This window comes from Drosophila subpulchrella, chromosome 2L (assembly GCF_014743375.2).
Source record: "Drosophila subpulchrella strain 33 F10 #4 breed RU33 chromosome 2L, RU_Dsub_v1.1 Primary Assembly, whole genome shotgun sequence".
Taxonomy (NCBI): Eukaryota; Metazoa; Arthropoda; class Insecta; order Diptera; family Drosophilidae; genus Drosophila; species Drosophila subpulchrella.
In genome coordinates this window covers 10,622,328-10,640,594 of record NC_050610.1, presented here as the reverse complement: position 1 = coordinate 10,640,594, position 18,267 = coordinate 10,622,328, and the positions used below count along the sequence as shown (strand labels likewise).

Genomic DNA, 18,267 nt, shown 5'->3' with positions numbered 1-18,267 from the left:
AATTGTGTGCAATTTATTGTTAGAGATTTGTCCATTGTTTGTTATACATTTGTTTGCCGATGCATGTGGCACTCAAAGTTCAGGGTCATATTTACCGTTGGATTTGCCAAAAAAATAATAACCGTGGCTGTACACAAGTACACAGAAAAAAATAGAAGAGAGAAATTCAAAAGAAGTAAGGCAGAATTTTTAATAAAATTATTTTAATATAATAATAATATTTATAGCTATAGAAAAATGTATATGATTATTTTTTTTTTAATTCATTTATACATACATTATTTGTATGTTAATGCTTATTGGAACCACACTCTTATTATATTATATCAATAAAATTTTTAGAAAATGAATTTCCAAGAAAACGTTTATGATAGAATACTTTTCATATATACATTCATTTAATTTTTACAGCTTGCTGATAAGTTTCTAATAATTTTTGTGTGCATGTACTCCCCATGAGAAAAATCAAAGCAAGTGAAATTCGCATTTGACACGCAAAAAAAAGGTTGCTGCTGCTGCCCTCGATTTTTGTATTTTTTTTTGGATTGGTTTTCTCTGTTTTTTGCTACTTTTGTTTGTGTTCGGCATGTGGGGCGCAGAGATTTTGCGCTTGAATATCAAACGCAGCAAAAGGGGGCGGGGCGGGAAAATCAATTACGTGTACGCGTCGCAAACGGAAGTGGTAGACTACAACAGCAACACCAGCAGCAACAGCAACACCAGCAACACCAGCAACATCAACAACGACAGCAGCAACACTGCCACTTTAAGCCGGAAATGTGCGACAACCGCAAGAGCTGGACGGGATTAGGCATTGGACCAACTCGAGGGTCAAGCCCCAGCTATATCCCACTCTCCGTGGATCTCCCCAACAACCACGTGCCTGACATTTCAATTAAATTGCCAAAAAATATCTATACCCCTGGCAGATTTATACCTCGCACACACGCACCAAAAAACTTTAAGCCCCGAAAAATGCAAACGAATAAATTGCGCTCCTTTTGGCAAATCCCAAAGTAAGCAATCAAAAAAATAAAATTGCACAAAAATATATATATGTGCATGTGTAAAGAAAATCGGGAAACAGCTTCCGTTTGATGAGAGTTGCATAAAAATGCGGATCAAAATGGAAAATACTGCCAAAGAGTAAAAAGTGTTTTCCGCTTTTGAACAATGGCCATGGAAAAGGAGCTACAAAATGCAGGATTTGATTTTATTATTGGAAGTGACATGTATTATGTTGTATTTGTATAATATGATAACATTTTAAATCTAGGTATTACTACAAAATGAATTTTTAACTGATAATGATTAAAAACCACTGCACACTTAAATAAATAGAGCTGTTATTATGAGAATAGTAATCCAAAGTCATAGTATTCAACTATGAAAATGATCAAAGATCAAATCTATAAATAATGCTATTAGTTTTACTTAAATTTAGAAGGATCTATTTCACATCTATCACATTTTAGTTATATTTTCTGGTAAATATTTCATTTCATTTTGTAAAGACTGCAAAATAGGCCTTCGTTTCTAAGACTTACAAGACATTCAAAGGATAAGCTCCTGTAGCTGTTTCCCAAATTATATAACCGACTGATAATCTCCAGAGGCACCCCGCTTGTATAACAAATTGCATATCAAACAGAGGCACTTGTGATATAACTTTTAAGCCCCACACGTATGCACATTATACATATACCCAGCGCAGCTCAAACTGTGCAAATTGCAATTAGTGCCTCGTTGAGAGTGTGAGACATTGACTAAATGAGTGATTGGGCAACTGACAAACTGACAAACTGATGCACCGAGCAACCGAGGAATACCCGTGCCCGAATGATATAATTACGTTTCAATTAGTGCAGCAGTCTGCTGCCACATGCCGCAAAACTTGCAACAAATTATATTAAATGAGGAAACCAGATGCAGGCAGACGGAAATTCCAAGGGGGGTTTGTTTTGAGGAAAGCCCATTAGGGCGTTGATGAACTGACATTGATAGTACGTAAGTACAATCCAGTGCTCTGCAAATACCGTTGGCATCTTGGTTCTGGAAGACAAACAAATGTTGCAGCAGATACCAAAATTAATTAAGCTCCACGAATTTGGGTGGGGGAGAGTGAAAATAAATAGAGTTGCTGGCAAAAATATGGGTCAAAATTCTTCGACACGGGGCGTTGACAGTTCGAGTTCATCACCAAAAACTTAAAATATGAATATTTTTGTGGCGGGGGAGCCACCAAAAATTTATGCCACCTCATGTCGCCTTTATTTCCCCTTTCCAAACTTTTCGAAAACCGAAAGCAATTTGTCATTGCGACTTTTGACAGCATCGTCGTCGTCGTCGTTCTCGTCGTCATCGCTGTCATTAAGCCCCCGGAGGAAACCGTCGGTGGAAAATAAATCCTCAAGTTGAGAAGCAGGAAACCAGGCATTCGTGGGCCATAATACTCCACTTCAAAGTGAGGCATAAAACTCAAACTATTGGCGAATTTCGAGTTTTGGCCAACCTTCGAATTTGGCATAAAATCCGCGGTAAAGTCGCTGGCTATATATGGTTATATATGCAAATGCAATGGGGCTATATTCCGTGGGGCCAACAATAAAATCGAGCAAAAGCGAGGAAGCCAATAAATCTGTGCCGCCAAAGCGGCTCGTAAAAATGGACAAGTTTATGTAGGGGGGTTCTGGGGCAGCAAAGGGGGGCAAAAGGGTTAAGAGCAGCTGCCATTTATTCCATACATACCGCATAGCATACCGAAAAGCTCAGTTCTTTTTAGCCATTTTCTACCTGTCGCCTGGCTGGCTGACTGCCTACAGTTTGACAGTCACTGTCCCCAAGTCTCATCCACTGACAAGACATTTTATGCACTTTTCTTTTTACGACCCTCAGGAATTTTCAGCCAGCTAAGAGCTTGTAATATGACATCACAACGGACACACAGGACTCAGGACACAGGACCTTCGACAATCTCCCCACTTGCAAAATGGAAATGTTTGCTTACGCCTCACTGAACAATTGTTGGGTGGGTGGCTGGTTCGGAAAAACCCTGGGAAAAACGTTTTATGTGCGAATAATAAGTAACAATCATTTGTGGATTCTATCAGCACTGTTTACACAAGTCCTTTTGTCCTCCTCACAATTTTTTTCCCCCCGATTTGTATTACTTTGTGACACAGTTTCCTTGGCTTTTTACAAGCAGGTGCCTTCCCTACTCGTATTACTTTCATATATTTATTTTACTTTCAGTGTAAAAAACTTCTGCTCTATTTAATGAAAATGGAATAAGCGACGAATTTTTATTTGACAGCTCGTTTAATTTCCCAGGCCTTGCCATCTGTTCAACATTTAATGTCCGGAAGACAAGCGAAAAGTTCAAAAGTGCAAAGTTCATGGCCTGCTTTTCCGCCCCAATATAATAATAAGTCTTAATAAGCCGAGGGCCTTCGATGTGCGGGTTAATTAAAAATTATTACCAAAGAGATTAACCGAAAAATGGGTGTCGACGGGATATATAATTATTGCTAGATATTGGTTTCCCGCTCTCTCTGTTGGTTTTCCTCCCCGATTTTCCTGTTTACTCTTAGCGTTTCTGATCTGTGGGACAAGTGTTGATGTAACACTTAGATTTCCCCACATTGCCCTCTTCTATTTGCTCTTCCATTTCACTTTTTTTCCCTTAAGTTCATTGACTGTTTGATCTTAATACCCAAGAGGTTTGCCTTTCTGGGATTTATGGCAGCACTATTTCTGGTTAAACATGTGGTTGGTAAAAATTGAGGGACTTTAGAAACATGAGAACACTATATTAAAATATTTTATGTTTATGTTTAAATATATAACAGAAACCAAAAAAATATTCGCAACAGCTTTCTTTCCTTACTAAAATAACAAATTGTAAAAAAAGATAAAGATAAAAATACATATATAACTAATGTGATCTATAATTAAATTAGATACTATAGTTACTTATTATATACATTTTATTGGCTTCTTATGGTACAATACAGATTCGAAATTAAATGTTGATAAGACCACAAAAGTAGAGCCATTCAAGATTGCCTCGAGTATTACATGAAAAGGAAGCTGCCCTAGATTTAGCTTTCTTCAGATGTCGGCCTTCAGCCACGTGCCCTTTATCAGCCTTCAATTCGAATTCATTTCAATTTTTATATTTTTTTCTTTCAGCTTCTCCTTTGTTTCTGTGCTCATTTAGGTTGACCGCAATGGGAATCTGTGGTGTGGGCATATAAAATAATAGAAATTATGTTGATTAGAGAGTTGGACTCGGCAATCAACACCAGTGACCACCCACTAGCCATTTGTTCCCCCAACTTTTGCGGAATACAGCCCAGAAATACTTCCATATCTGCTCTATTCAGCTAAATTCTTTTTTTTTTGCACAATTATAAGAGGAGGAAAAGGGAGCCAAAACAAGAGCATGCTCAGCGTTCTTATAATTATAACATGCTCAGCATCCATATCAATATAGTAAAGTTGATGTCGACCCGGGCGCAAATTCCATTAGAACTCACAGGGTAAGTACGGGATGGGGCTCTTCGAGGGTCTTCGGGGGTCTTCAGGGCATATGGGGAGTGTGCCCAAGTCTAAGGCCCAGCACGCACTCAGAGCCCATTTCCTCTGCAAGTTTATTCGATTAACAACAATCAGGCCAGGCCAAACCAGAGCAGGGCAAAGTCGATTGGAGTTGAGGGAAAAGGCAAAACTGTCGGAGAAATCACTGCACAAAAATAATAATCAACTAAAATAATAATAATAATAATAACTTTCAGCTTCATGATGCCTATACCCAAAAATTATCTAATATTCTACATTTAAGATTCCCATTCCAGATTTTTAGAATCCTTAAAATCATATAAAGGTTTCTAGACTTTATGATTTTACTTTTCATATTTCTAACAAATATTTTGATCATCCCATTATTTTTCCTTAAGTATTTTAAGATAGTCTGACCTATGGGTCTATAAAAAAAAATTAAAAACTTAACCAACTTTCATTATAATAGTAACTTACAGCTTTATGAATTTAAGAAAATGATTTACTAATATACATTATAGGTTTTTCATTTCCGTTCTAGATTTATAGTTGCTTAAATATTTATTTTTTATTTTAGTTAACCGATCTTATCATATTCTTAAAATGTTTCATAAACATTTTTGGGTCTTTTATTTAAAGGTCTTAAATTTGTTGAAAATTTAATAAATTCATAGAAATTTCTCTCAGTGCAAGGCAAACGTCTTAAATTATGATTTTCTCTTTTCATTATAGGTGGCAATTATTTTTCCCCCAGTGCAGGCATTTGCCAAATGAGCAAAGGAAGCTGGCAGGAGCGGAACAGAGACGTAGATAAGGGGCGAAAAAGGGGGCAAGGGGGGGGCTGACTACGATGTGGAGGTAGAAAAGCCATTTACACTTCCCCGTAATTGTAAATTATGTGCATCATAGTGGATAGAATACTCCCAGTTCGCTGGCACTTTGTGCCGGGTCCTCGATGTTGACATCAAACTAAGTGACAGGGTTCCTTCCAAGGGTGGGCTTTAGTGGGTTAAGAGGGGGTGAGTGTACATATGTGTGTGTGTGGATAACTGCCAGCCTCACATGCAAATTCAATTAGCACACACAACTTGCAGTCTAGTGTAAGTCGGTGAATCGAATTAGAAGATGCGCCAAAAAACAATCAAATAGAAACCAAAATTGAAGTCTCCTCTATTGCAGAGTCGATCAATGGAGGCTCTTTGTTTTACCCCCTCTAAGCGAAACCCACAATTAAGGTTAATGACATTGATAAATTGAAAATGTCGGTTATCGAGGTTTCTGGGTTGCGCCAAACCTGATCAAATTCAATTATAATAGCCATATTTTGGCTTTCTTCATCAGATTCCTTCTCGAGTGACACAATTTTGGTTCTATTCTCGTACTTTTTTCTCTGGTTTGGGCTTGGTCAGAATTGCTTAGCCCATTTCCAGTCTGACTGGCTTTTATTCTATGGTCAGTTTTTGGCTTGTGTGGGTGTTTGGAAAGTATCTTGGCATTAGCATAAACACAAATGCGAATTGCTTGTTATTTAGATAAGCCCCACAAATAGGGTGTTAATTTACTTGTTTTAAATAATCGTTAACCAAATATAGGGCTTTTAAAAAGGGGTTTTATAATGGAAGTAGCTCGTAAGTATGGGATTTCCTAAATCATACTTTTTTTAATTTAAATTTATTTTTTTTCATTTATCGAAAAAAGAATAAGCACCCTGTATAGCTAATTCGCTTTTATTCATATATAGAAATCACGAGATGGGCGTACATTGGTCACTTTATATGTACTAAGTATAAAGTCAACGGGAACTGGAACTTAAACCGATGCCAGAGCTGAAACTGGATGCCATATCCATAAATATATATCGTTCTATTCCATTCTGGATACCATTTTGCTGCGGTTCACATAGAAATTCAAATAATACAAAGTGCATTTAGAGAGAAAAGGCGATTTCGAGCTAATTTTGTTGCTTGATGATATTAAATGACTGGCGTAGTCAGAAAGCGGTTATAAAGGGGGTTTTTCGAGAGGGAGAATTAGGGGGTGCCACATTCTATGCCGGAGAGATAAATCAAACGCAAAGTTTACTTGTTGACTTTGCGGTGGTTTGAGGTTGAGCTTTGCTTCTCAGCAGATTTAAATGCCAAATGTATACAACTTACTGCAAGGGGTTGGTAAAGGGGGGTTGAAAATGGGGGTGAAAGGGGGTGAAAGTGGGTGGGTGGCTTGGTTGGTGGACGAAAGTGGGCGGCTAAGCCCTGAATGTGGCTTTCGTCTATTTTTAGCCAGCGACTTTGCCTCCCTTTTCGCCCATTTTTGTTTGTTTGTCGCTTACCAAGTTTTTTGGCAGCTTAAGAGCCCGGCAACTGCATCATCGTGGCGAAGGCTTAGCAAAGTATCTTTTGACGAATTGAGATACTTAGCTGGGGGATTACTTTAGCTGTAATTAGCTACAGCAAAAGATGCTCGGATGCTTTACATTCCACAGGGATATTTTATTTTATTTAAAATGTTTAAAAAAAAGTTGACATTAGGTTTCCCAAGTTGGTTGGAAAAATAAAAAGTGAAAAATGCCCTTAAGTTGCTGAGAGAAGTTTAAAAACTTAGCAAGTTCTTAAAACACAAATTCTGTTATGACATAATGTGATTAAAGTGGTATCTTCACTTTTTAAGTAACTATACCAATTAATTATACACGTTTGAAATATGCTAATTTATAGAGGATCCTTAGAGTGTTATGATATTAAAATAATGTTTTATAAACCTTTAACCGTTATTTTGATTATAAAAAAAATATGATGTTAAGGATTTATAAAATGTTTATTTTATAAATGCTTACAAAATAAATAAAAATATAAAATTTTAAAGGATGTACGTTCGTATTGTCTATGCTTGAATAAAATATCTGTTTTATTAAAGTTAAATGGTATTTTATATTCCTTATAAAACCCTCCTTAGATAATAGAATAATTTAGATATTAAGTTTAAATACTTTATCAATATATGGATAACTGTAATTATTTTCGAAACCATTTATAAAACCATGAATGAATAAGCCTAAAATTTTTCTTGAGTACCTAATAGTTATTTAACCAATTTTCACTACTTTGTGACTTTGTTTAAATAAAATAAACAATCTATTTCAGCAAAATTGTATTCCATAATTAAAAACCTTTTGGGTTCTCTGGACTCACCGTATTCCGTGGACATGGCGCACATGGGCTGGTGGTGGTGCGGATGCGGGTGGTGCGGATGCTGCGGACAGATGCCCTCGTGCGGATGCGGTGCGATGTAGTATTCCGGGGGATAGAACTCGCCCGGATACTGGATGTACAGCTGGCCGGGCGGCAGTGGGGCAATGCCATTCGTTCCGTTACTCAGACCGTTGCCCACCTGACCGCCGGAACCGCCACTGCCGCTGGAAAGGCTGCTCACGCTGCTGGCAGAGGAGCCACCACCCCCACCGCCTCCTCCACCGCCGTTGGGCGAAATACCACCCCCCGAACCGCCACCATGACCATTTTCATGGGGTTGCGATTGGGGTGGCGGTAGATTTGGGGGCGCTGGCGGCAGGGGGGCGTGGTGCAGGGCGTGCGGCGGCGGCGGCAGGTGGTGGTGGTGCTGCATGGCCGCCATCAGGGCCAGCTGCTGCTGTGGGTGGTGCAGGGCGCAGACGGGCGGCACAATCTGGGCGCCCTGAGGGGGCGTGGCTGTCTGCTGCAGCAAGGGAGGGGATGCCGGCAGCGAGCAATTCGATGAGCCGCCATCCGAGGGCGAGTGTTGCAGCTGTTGCTGCGGGGCATGTTGCTGTTGCAACTGCTGCTGCTGCTGCTGGTGCTGCTGCAACTGCTGCTGCGGTTGCTGCTGCTGCTGCTGCACCAGCAAATGCTGCTGCTGCTGTGGCAACATCACCATGGTGCAGGCGGGCGAGGCCGGATTGCTGTTCAAACTGGTCGTTGAAGAGGTTGTCGACGAGCAACTGCCACCCGCATTATTAATGCTAGTTATTGTTCCGTTGCTGTTATGTTGGCTTATGTTGCTGATGTTGCCGTTGTTGTTGCTGTTACTGCTGCTGCTGTGTTGCTCTGCAACATTCAGTCGCACCATGGTATTCCGCTTTCAAACTCTATATGCCACGTTTCTACTTAGGCCACTTTCAGCATTGTTTTTCAGTTTAATTATTACGCGTTTCTTTTTGTCTATCTGCAAGAGAACACAGTGTTTGTCTTAAATTAATAGTTGCACGGAGGCGGAGTGCCTTTTGCCTCTTGATTACCAATCCAAAAACGTTATCATTTCTTTGCGGCGATAAGAGCGTAGAAAAAAACAACCCACCCACCCACTGGCCCTCACCCAAGGTTATCGGCGGAGTTTTCTAGGAATTCTACGCCTCTGTTTTCGAAGAATTTCTATCAGGAAAAGTTTATAGAAAGTACTAAAAAGTCTATTAAAACCTAGACAAATCTGATAAGCTGGTATTATTAAAACTTCAGATTTTTAAGAATTTCTATGTAGGTTTTGTATATAACTAAATAGATTCATTAAATTTTAATAAAGACTGAGGGGCTTATAGGTAAAATTCTTGAGAAGCGCAGAGAAAGGCTCTTAGGTTGTTAAAAGATAGCACATATTCTTGTTTTAAGAAAATAATTTGAATAATTTGGAATTCCCAAAAAACATAATCAAAAGACCACACTCGATGTCAACACATGTTTCTTAGCTTTAATGCACATAAAAACCAAATATTTATAAATCAAAGATCAATGACGAAAGACTTCCGTTCCACATAGAATTTCCAGGAAAATCAACGACAACATGAAAGATTTCAAACAAAGTGAATCTTTTCAATGAAATCTAGTGCGAAAATAAATCAAATTGGAATTATCTCCCCGAACTGTTGACAGCATCGCAGGCCCACGACAATTGTTGTTTTTCGTGTTCAATGTGCCCAGCCAAACAATTGCAAATTGTAAGCAGAATTGCGCATTGTGTCAATTTGACAAATAATTGAAATATTTTCACAAAAGGCACAAACTAAGCGACAAAGAGTGTGGGAAATGGGGGGAAATGTGGGTGTGGGGGTGGTTCTCCCGGGGAAACACCACCCACATGCATTCATACAGACAAAAAAACAGACAATAGCGACAGAGATAAGAGTGAAAACTAGCTAATAAGAACAACAACAAAGACAACCACAACACAGTACAGCAGCGGGCACTTAAATGAAACCCCGCAAATAGCAAATAACAAACAAAAAAGTGAGGGCAAAACACGAAAATGAAAGACGAAACTGCAGAACAAAACAACAATGGCAAAATTAAAACGTAAGCGTGTCTTAATCGTTCGATTTGGCATTCCCCAGCTCTCGTTTAGACACTGATCAAAACAGGAAATACCAAAAATGTAATATTTCAAAAGCTAATGATTCAAAAATACAAAAGGATCAGGGAATTTTTTAGTAAAAATGACCATAGATTGATATTAAAACATCTTTATTAGCTAGGTTTTACTTTTAGTATAAAAATAGTAGTCCTCAGAAAAGTGAGAATCGCAGAGAAGGGTGCCTCTTTTGGTATTAAAGTGTTCTGAATTTTTGTGAGAATTTTTTATGTTTCCTAGGAATTTTTTATTTCCCAAATAAGTCTACAATTGTTTTTTCTCAGTGGGTTCACTCCCCATCTCTTTCTCACTTGTCTGGTGGCTTGTCCCACCCATTTTTTCTCTGTCTGTAAGGAAATTTGATGCCTGCGCTTTGTTGTTGGGTGTTTTCATTTAGCTGTTAATGCAGCTTTACTTTAATGGGTTTCTTTTTTGGCCCTTTCGCTCGTTACGTCTGTCCGCATTTATCGCACCTTCCACCAACAACTGACAACTGGCCGACCACCTTTTTTTTCGTTTTTTGACAAAGGTGTTGGGTGTTGCATTTCTGGGGAGTGAAAGGAGAGAGGGGGTCAGTGAACCCCATCAACCTGCAAAAATCATTTCCATTTCGGGGAGCATTGACTTCCAGCGCGAATCATCATCGAAAAGAATGTGAAAAGTGAAAGAGATTCCATAAAAAATTCCACCAATTGAAAAGGGAATGACGAGTGATATTGAAGAGGGGGTGATGAAAGAATTGCTTGGGCTTTAAATATTTTTGAAAATTGTTCTTATTATTTACTAATTACAAATAACAATGCCATAACAAGAGTCATATATTCCCATTTAATTAATTTAAGCACGAGTTTATTCTGTGATTAATTGTCTTGAAAATTCCTATAGAACTATAGAAAAGTTTTAATGGCCAATGATTTACAAGCTCGCAACTATGTTTCCCACAACCGCTCCTTCGCCTTACATTCTTCTTGGTAACTGCTTAAAGATACTTCTGGAAAGCACTCCTACTGAAGATGGCAATCTGAATAGAGTTACCAAGTTTGCAGAGTCCCCTTTCCAGCAACTTGCCAGACGTTATCATGAACTAGATGTAGAACAATCTGTTTGTGCCTTGGAATTTCCATTGCAAATGCTTTGCGTGGGCTGCATTCTAATTGATTTAGTGCGTCTGCAGCGGCAGCAATTACCACCAAACAGTTGTTGTTGGTGGTGTTGCATAATGCTGTGGGCCACAAAGATGTGCCAGAAGAACCTGGCCAAGAAGCAGAAGACGGCAGAAACGCTGGGGTTGGGGAGAAGAGTCGCTGCAGTCACAACAACAGAGTGAATGAAGTGCGACTGTTGTCACCTGTCTCAATATGCACTCTCGTACCTGTCTCAAGTACTCCCGGAGACCTCGGTCTTTCTCGCTCTCTCTTTCTCTTTTTATCTATCCCCTTCCCTTTCACCCACCGAAGACCCTCACCTGCCCGCTGTTCACACCTTTGCACACACACCTACACACCCGCCTACACGGTTACCAAGAATATGTTAAATGTTAATTCAATTGGTGATGGTTAAATTAACCTTTAAACTAAAGTTTTTTTCATATGTAACGATTTTCAACGGTTCATTTGTTTTTCTAAAAGTAGAAACCTTTTTATTATAAAATAAAGATATTAAAATGCAATTGATTTAAACTAATTTTTTGTATAAGCAATATTCATAATGAGACTTGAAATTATCCTTTAAGGTTTACATTACAGGACAGACAAGCTCTACAGCTGCTTTAAAATATAAATTTACATGTATAGTGTTACATCATCAGGTGTGTTAAACATTAATTTTGGACAAAAGTTTAAAAAATTAAGTATTTTAAGTGACTAGTCCGTGTAAAATATTCAATCAGACTCCTTTTATTTTAATAAATCAGAAAGTATTTCAATTTTAAAAGCAAAAAATTTAAGCTAAAATATGTTTTAATATTTTAAATTTTTTAACATTTAATGAAACCAGAAAGATTTACAAAATGTTATCGAATTCTATGACCATAGATTTTCAAAAAGGCCTGGCTTATTTTGTATTTATCTTACAGTGTTTAAAATAAATGGGAACTCTATGGCAATAGATAAATACCTCCCTTTTTATATAATTTATGCCATTCAATTATTTTTGAAATTTTTTGTTTAATTAAGTTTTAAATTTTTAAATATTTTTGAGGTAAAAAAATTAGTGCTTGTAAGTCATCTTAAAATTTTTAAGCTTATTTTATTTTCGCTTTTGACAGCAACAAAATCTATTTTCAGTTTTTACTAATTCCAAAAAATGATAGTTTTGGAATTTGGTTTAAGAACACATTTCCCCACCTTTCCGCATTTTTCAGAGTGTGGCAGACAATGAGGCACGCACCTCCAGCGCTGACGCTGACGTCCCCAGCCAGGTGGGCTGCGGCTCAGGTGAGAGGGCGGGACAGACTGAACCGAGACGGAGGACACCACGCGGAAATCTACGCAGCTTAGCAATCTGCTTCTTTCTGTTTTTTGTTTTTGTTTTCTTGTTTTTTTTTTTTTATTCGCTATATTAAATGGCAGACAGATGAAGAGGAGACATTTGTAGACTTTTTTTCTTAACACCCGCCGCATTTGTGTCAAAAGTGTCTAGACCGGCTTCAGGTGGTTACTGAGTGAAAACTTGCCCCCGGGTTTTTATTTTGTCAGTAGGTGGTAGATAGGTGGGTGGGTTGAGGGGCTGAGGGGTGGGAGTGTCGAGGCCACTCAACGGCAACGCATTTGCGACACGTTGAGCGTCTTGATGAGGCCATTTGTTGGAGTATCGGAGGAGCACCTGTCCCCCCAAGTCATCCCCATCCCCATCCCCATCCTCCTCCATGGGGCACATGGCGCATCCGAGGTGTCAACGGAATCTGAACGTGTCTTCAGATCCGCCGCCGCGAAGGTGTCAAATGTCTAATGAATTATTGAGCGGCCATCAGGCGAGTGTGCCCTGACCAAATGTCAGAATGTCAGGTCAATCAAAAGGATAGCAGAATATTTTTTATTTGTTTACATCTATTAGCCTAGTTATTATTAACTATTTATATTAATAAGAAAGTAAAATATGTAAATCACATTTTATATATTAAACACAAAGAGCCAGTTTCTCACCTTCACACTTGTGTTGTATTTGTTCAATTTGACGTAAAAATTAAGTATTTGTTGTCACGGTAGTCAGTGATCAGCCGGTATAAACATTCATAGCACTTAAAGAAGATCAGCATTTATTGTAAGCTTCCGGTAATTTCACATTATGACCAGTAATTATCGAACATATTTTTTCGAACATAATGTGATTTCTTACGTATAAATTCCAAATCGTTTTATTTACTTTAAAATCTGAATGAACATGAGAAATAGGCCCTAAGCGATACATTAATGAAGCAATTGTTTTTAACTCAATACTTAAATTTTCAAAGCGCATTTTCCGGTTGTCGTCCTTTGAATTTTAAAGTTTCTTCGAAAATCATTGACTTCAAGGCATCTCGAGAAATGTCATCATTTTCCATATTTATCCGAAACGGCACTTCAGCGACAGGCTCATCTCCAGGATCATAATACTGCTCCAAATAGGGATGTGCCAGAGCTTCCTCGACGGGAATCCGTTTGTGCGGGTTAAAGGATAACATTTTTCCTAAAAGGTCTAGAGCCAACGCATCAGCGTTTGGAAAAAGTTTGGTCCAGGGTACATTTGGCTTATATGGCAATGACTCCAAATAGTTCCGTGCCTTTTCATTTATAATACACTCTAAGTCTTCACGTGATGGTGACCCCAATACGCCAAGAATATGGTTAAGTTGATCGAGATAATGTTTTCCAGGGAATATTGGTCGATTACTTAACATTTCAGCCAAAATGCACCCAACGGACCAGATATCAATTGATTTTGTGTATCCCTTTGAGTTCAACATAATTTCAGGTGCCCTATACCACCGAGTAGCAACGTATTCTGTTAAAAATCCTGTATGGTCGTGTTCGGGATCTGCAATTCGAGCTAATCCAAAGTCGCATATTTTTAAATCACAAGTCTTGTTTAGCAGTAGATTACTTGGTTTTAGGTCCCGATGCAAGACGTTTGCTGAATGTATGTACTTCACTCCTCGCAATATCTGGTACAAGAAATAACAGATGTGATCATTACTCAGCCTCTGCGTTTTCAGTAGTTTATACAAATCAGTCTCCATCAAACACTGTACAATATAAACATCTCTCATTTGATCTATGCTATCAACTCGAAGAATGTCTCGGATATCAATAATGTTTTCATGTTTAAATCTTGTCAATATGGTTATTTCTCTAAGCGTCCTTTGACAATAAGTTTGATGCTCAAACGGCGAAATTTTTTTTATTGCAACTCTTTGGCTAGTTGTCGTATCATCGGCAGACACAACCATGCCATAAGCTCCTTCTCCTATATATGCCAGCTTTGTATATCTCGGACCCACTTCAAAAATTTGTCCCCGTATTATTTCAGCGTAAGGATGGGGCATATCCATAGACAAGGTACCTTCAACTCTTGATCCATTCGAATTCAAATCCGCCATATTTGACATTATTGCTTTCTCTAGTTGTTACCTAATCGACAAAACGTAAAAGGAGTATATTAATGTGTAAACTTATTTCTTTGAATTATGGAAACTGAATGATTGAGGAATGTATGATGGGAGTATTTGATTTTATTGAAGGAATATTCCCGAATTATTAGACAAATTTATAGTTTGAAATTTTAGTTTAAAATGTTTTTTATTTGAATTTAATCTCAAAATAACCCAGATATATCAAAATATTTCTGTTGTCTTGCGTATAAAAATATTATTCTATAGCAAACGAGAAAAAAAATGTTTCAAGAAAAAAATTATTGAAGTTAAAAATGTTATTTTGGAGAATTCACAAAAATTACCAAAGAAATTTATATTTCAAAAGTTTAATTTTAAAAAGTTTAATCACCCAACTTTTTTAAAAATAGTTCACAAATAAATCAAAATATTTATGAAGTATTAGGAATATTCTTTGGTATTGTTTATGAAAAACTTATGTTAAATTCAAGGACTTACATATACAAATTCTTGACAACTATTAAATTAGAAATATAGTTTTCTATCTACCTTCCTATAACTAAGTAATTTATAAACAAATATAAAAACTGTTAGCTAGAAAAAATTATAACATAAACTACAATTCACATTAGTTTCTTTAGAAAAAACTAGCTAAATGCCTTTAAATGCATGACTCAGTAATAAATAAATCAATTGATTGTAATACCTACATACAAACGATGAACAAGACTCGTTTTGTAGAAATAGAATTACAATAATTGATGCACACAATGTTGCAGCCATCTAATGGGGCCAAAGACCATTAGGTTTAACCAAAACGAAGAAAACATTAATGAAAGGCCCCCATAACCTGACTTTCTTCCTTCTGCCATGAATAACAATTACCTTTAATGAGCCATTTTCCAACTTAAGAATTGCCTTAAAAAGTAAATGAAATTAGCATTTCTCGTGCTCACAGATTGCAGATTGAGTTAGTGGAGGTGCTAAATATTTCAGGGCTTTTCTTTTGGGCCAAGTCAACACTTTCCCACTCACAGAAGCCAGAGGCGCAGAAGAAAGACAAAGCAATTCTTCTCCCACTAACCGATTCTTCGCGGCTTTTCTTCGGCTTAACAAATGGCTTACTTTGTGTGCAAATAGCAATGGAGCAGAGGCAATTTTTCTAACGGTAATTTCTAACATTTACCTAGTTACCGTTAATAGACAAGTTGGCCAAGTTGGCGAGAGAGCCATGCAAGACATGGAAAAATGTCTAGAAAACTGCAGTCAATGGCGGCCATTTCACAGCTTTCTTTCTTTCTTTTCTTACCTTACTTTGTGCACTCAAGTGCGTCGTGTCTGGAAAATTCTCTTGAGGGGGAGCAATGAAAATGGGAGGGGGGAGGCGGTCGGAAAATGGAAAATGCCTTAGTGCGTTCTATGTCGTGGCACATTTTTCTCTGGCCAAGCTCAATGACTGGTTATCGGTTCCGTTTAGAATGGTTTCTGGTTCAAAAAACCCCCATTCAGGCCAGCCAACAACCGGCAAAATGCCACATGCCACCTGCCACATGCAACATGTCTCAGCACCACCACTTAATTGCATAAGTCTCCCAAATACCTCAATAATTACACCAAAAAAAAAAATAAGGAGCCCCAAAAAAAAAAAACAAATTACACGAGACAACATTTTTCCATATGCAACAAATTGGCAACTAACAACCAACGACCAACAACCTGTTGTATTGGCCAGCTTCTTCGCTTAATTACAGCCACATACTATGTTAATGATTTGGACTTTTTTTTTGGTATTTCTGGTTATTGTTTGCATTTTTCGCTGTTGTACTTTTGGTTTTATCTTCGGTTGCATAAGGCGGCATAATAAAAACAATGCAACTACAATTTATGGCAGCGTTGGCGGCTAATTACTGCTATTGCATAAAGACCACCTTTTTTTTCCTGCTCTGTGTGAGCATGTTGATGACTCAGGTTTTGGTAGAGATGCAAATTTTTCCAGTGTTGCATAACAGCAAACTGGATTTCCTTAGAAAATTCCCAAAAATTTGTAAGAAAATTAAACCACATACCAAAACATCCCATGGCTTTGGCCATTTTCAATCCCATTTGTTAAGCTGCAGCAGGTTAATGACTCAGGTTTCAAAAGAAATGCAGATTTGTACAGTGTTGCAGACCATCAATCTTAATTTCACTACAAAAATCCCTACATTTTAAGGAACTTTAAAGTCAAATACCCAAACAACTCATAGCTTTGACCATTTTTCGATCCAATTTCTTAAACTGACTCAGATTATGATAGAGATGTATGTATTTTTTTCAGTGTTGCATAGCACGAAAATTGCATTTCCCTCGAAAATTCCCTAAATTTGTAAGAAACTTTAAAACCACATACCAAAACATCCCATGATGGCTTTGGCCATTTTCTGATCCACATACATTCCCACATGTCCATTAGTCAGGGTTGAAGGACCCCACTAATTAAAATGTTCTCGGAGTGCCAAGGATATCTGTTCGCATCTACAATGGTATATCAGAATATGCATGTTTAACACGCCCAGTGGCATGCAAAAATAATCCGAAAACAAAGTGCGACGGGGAAAACCCCGGGGTGTGTGTGTGTGTGTGGGAAATATCTACGGGGGGAGATAGATAGACACACATGCAATGCGGTTTTTCAATTTCCCCGATAACTAACTAACACAGAGGGGGGCGTGGCGCGGCCTGGTGGTGTTGAAAGTGGCATGTTGAACCACACAAATGACTAAATGAACGCCCTTGGAACCGCCACCCAAATTAAATGCGGGTGCTGGCATCGCATTATGACAATGCCCGAAATGCCAATAACAAATATTTTACCCGCCAATGCGGGTGGGATAAATAGTTTTGACCCTAATGATAATCAATTTGTTATGAAAATTTACGATAGAAAAAAATATAGCTCACGAAATTATGAAAATAACACAGCGGAGATAAGAATTTATAATTTAAATGCCTGATGGAATTTGCAAAAGCATCAGAAGTTGCAATTATAAAATATATAATTGGGTTAAAAAAATAAACTGGGCAAAAATGTTTGAAAAATTCTATAATGTATTCTTGTATTTCGCATGAATATCAGTGGAAATTATTTGAAAATAGTTAACCATATCCAAGCAAAATTTTGAAATTTTAAACAGAATTTTCAAAAAATAAAAGTGTGTGTTACTATTTAATATATGGCTTTATCTGCCTTAACTTAAATTTTAAATAAATATGCTACCTAAAAATAAAATTAAAAACTTATTTTACCGCGTACAAATAATTAAATACATTATGCAACATAGTCCATACTACATAGTCCATTTCGACAGAAGAAAAGCCACTTTTTTATGGCCTCATTGTCTGTGTGCTCCCAAATTTTTTGGCATTCCATACATTTTAAATGCAGCAGAAATTACACACACAGTCACTTTGGTAATGAAATAAATTATTAGAATTTATTGAAGTTTGGCGACAGAAGCGACTCGGCAACGAAGGCCATAAACTCTAAAATGTAATTTAATTGTTGTCGACAGTAAAAACTTATCTCATAAATGCAGCAATCATTGTGCCGCACACTGTGCGAGAGCGAGATGGAGCGACAGAGGGGCAGAAAGAGACAGGACAACAGAGGGCACATTTGCATTTTTGGGTGATTCTCTGGGACTATCCTCTCATTTTCTGATATGGCCCTGTTCTGCTGCCGGTTTTGGCCTTTTTGATAATTGCAT

General features: G+C 37.8%; 2 protein-coding genes across 7 annotated transcripts in view; both read right to left on the bottom strand.

Annotated features, from left to right (window-relative positions):
• The window catches only part of LOC119546709 (fibronectin type-III domain-containing protein 3A), a 143,411-nt gene that overhangs the window by 38,977 nt on the left and 86,167 nt on the right, over window positions 1–18,267 (bottom strand). For 3 of the 6 annotated variants that reach the window (XM_037853194.1, XM_037853193.1, XM_037853195.1), the window contains exon 3: window positions 7,749–8,757. The exons of the other annotated variants lie outside the window; for them this stretch is intronic. In XM_037853194.1, coding sequence (XP_037709122.1) covers window positions 7,749–8,661 — 913 coding nt within the window. In that variant the 5' untranslated portion in view covers window positions 8,662–8,757. The remainder of the gene's footprint in view (window positions 1–7,748; window positions 8,758–18,267) is intronic. 6 annotated transcript variants of the gene reach the window in all.
• LOC119546713 (mitogen-activated protein kinase ERK-A) lies at window positions 12,976–14,540 on the bottom strand. Its single transcript, XM_037853200.1, has one exon. The coding sequence runs from the start codon at window positions 14,516–14,518 to the stop codon at window positions 13,379–13,381; it is 1,140 nt and encodes a 379-aa protein (XP_037709128.1). The 5' UTR covers window positions 14,519–14,540; the 3' UTR covers window positions 12,976–13,378.

Coding starts and splice junctions, on each gene's coding strand:
- LOC119546713 (XM_037853200.1), bottom strand. CDS start 14,518: ATGTCAAATATGGCGGATTTGAATTCGAATGGATCAAGAGTTGAAGGT.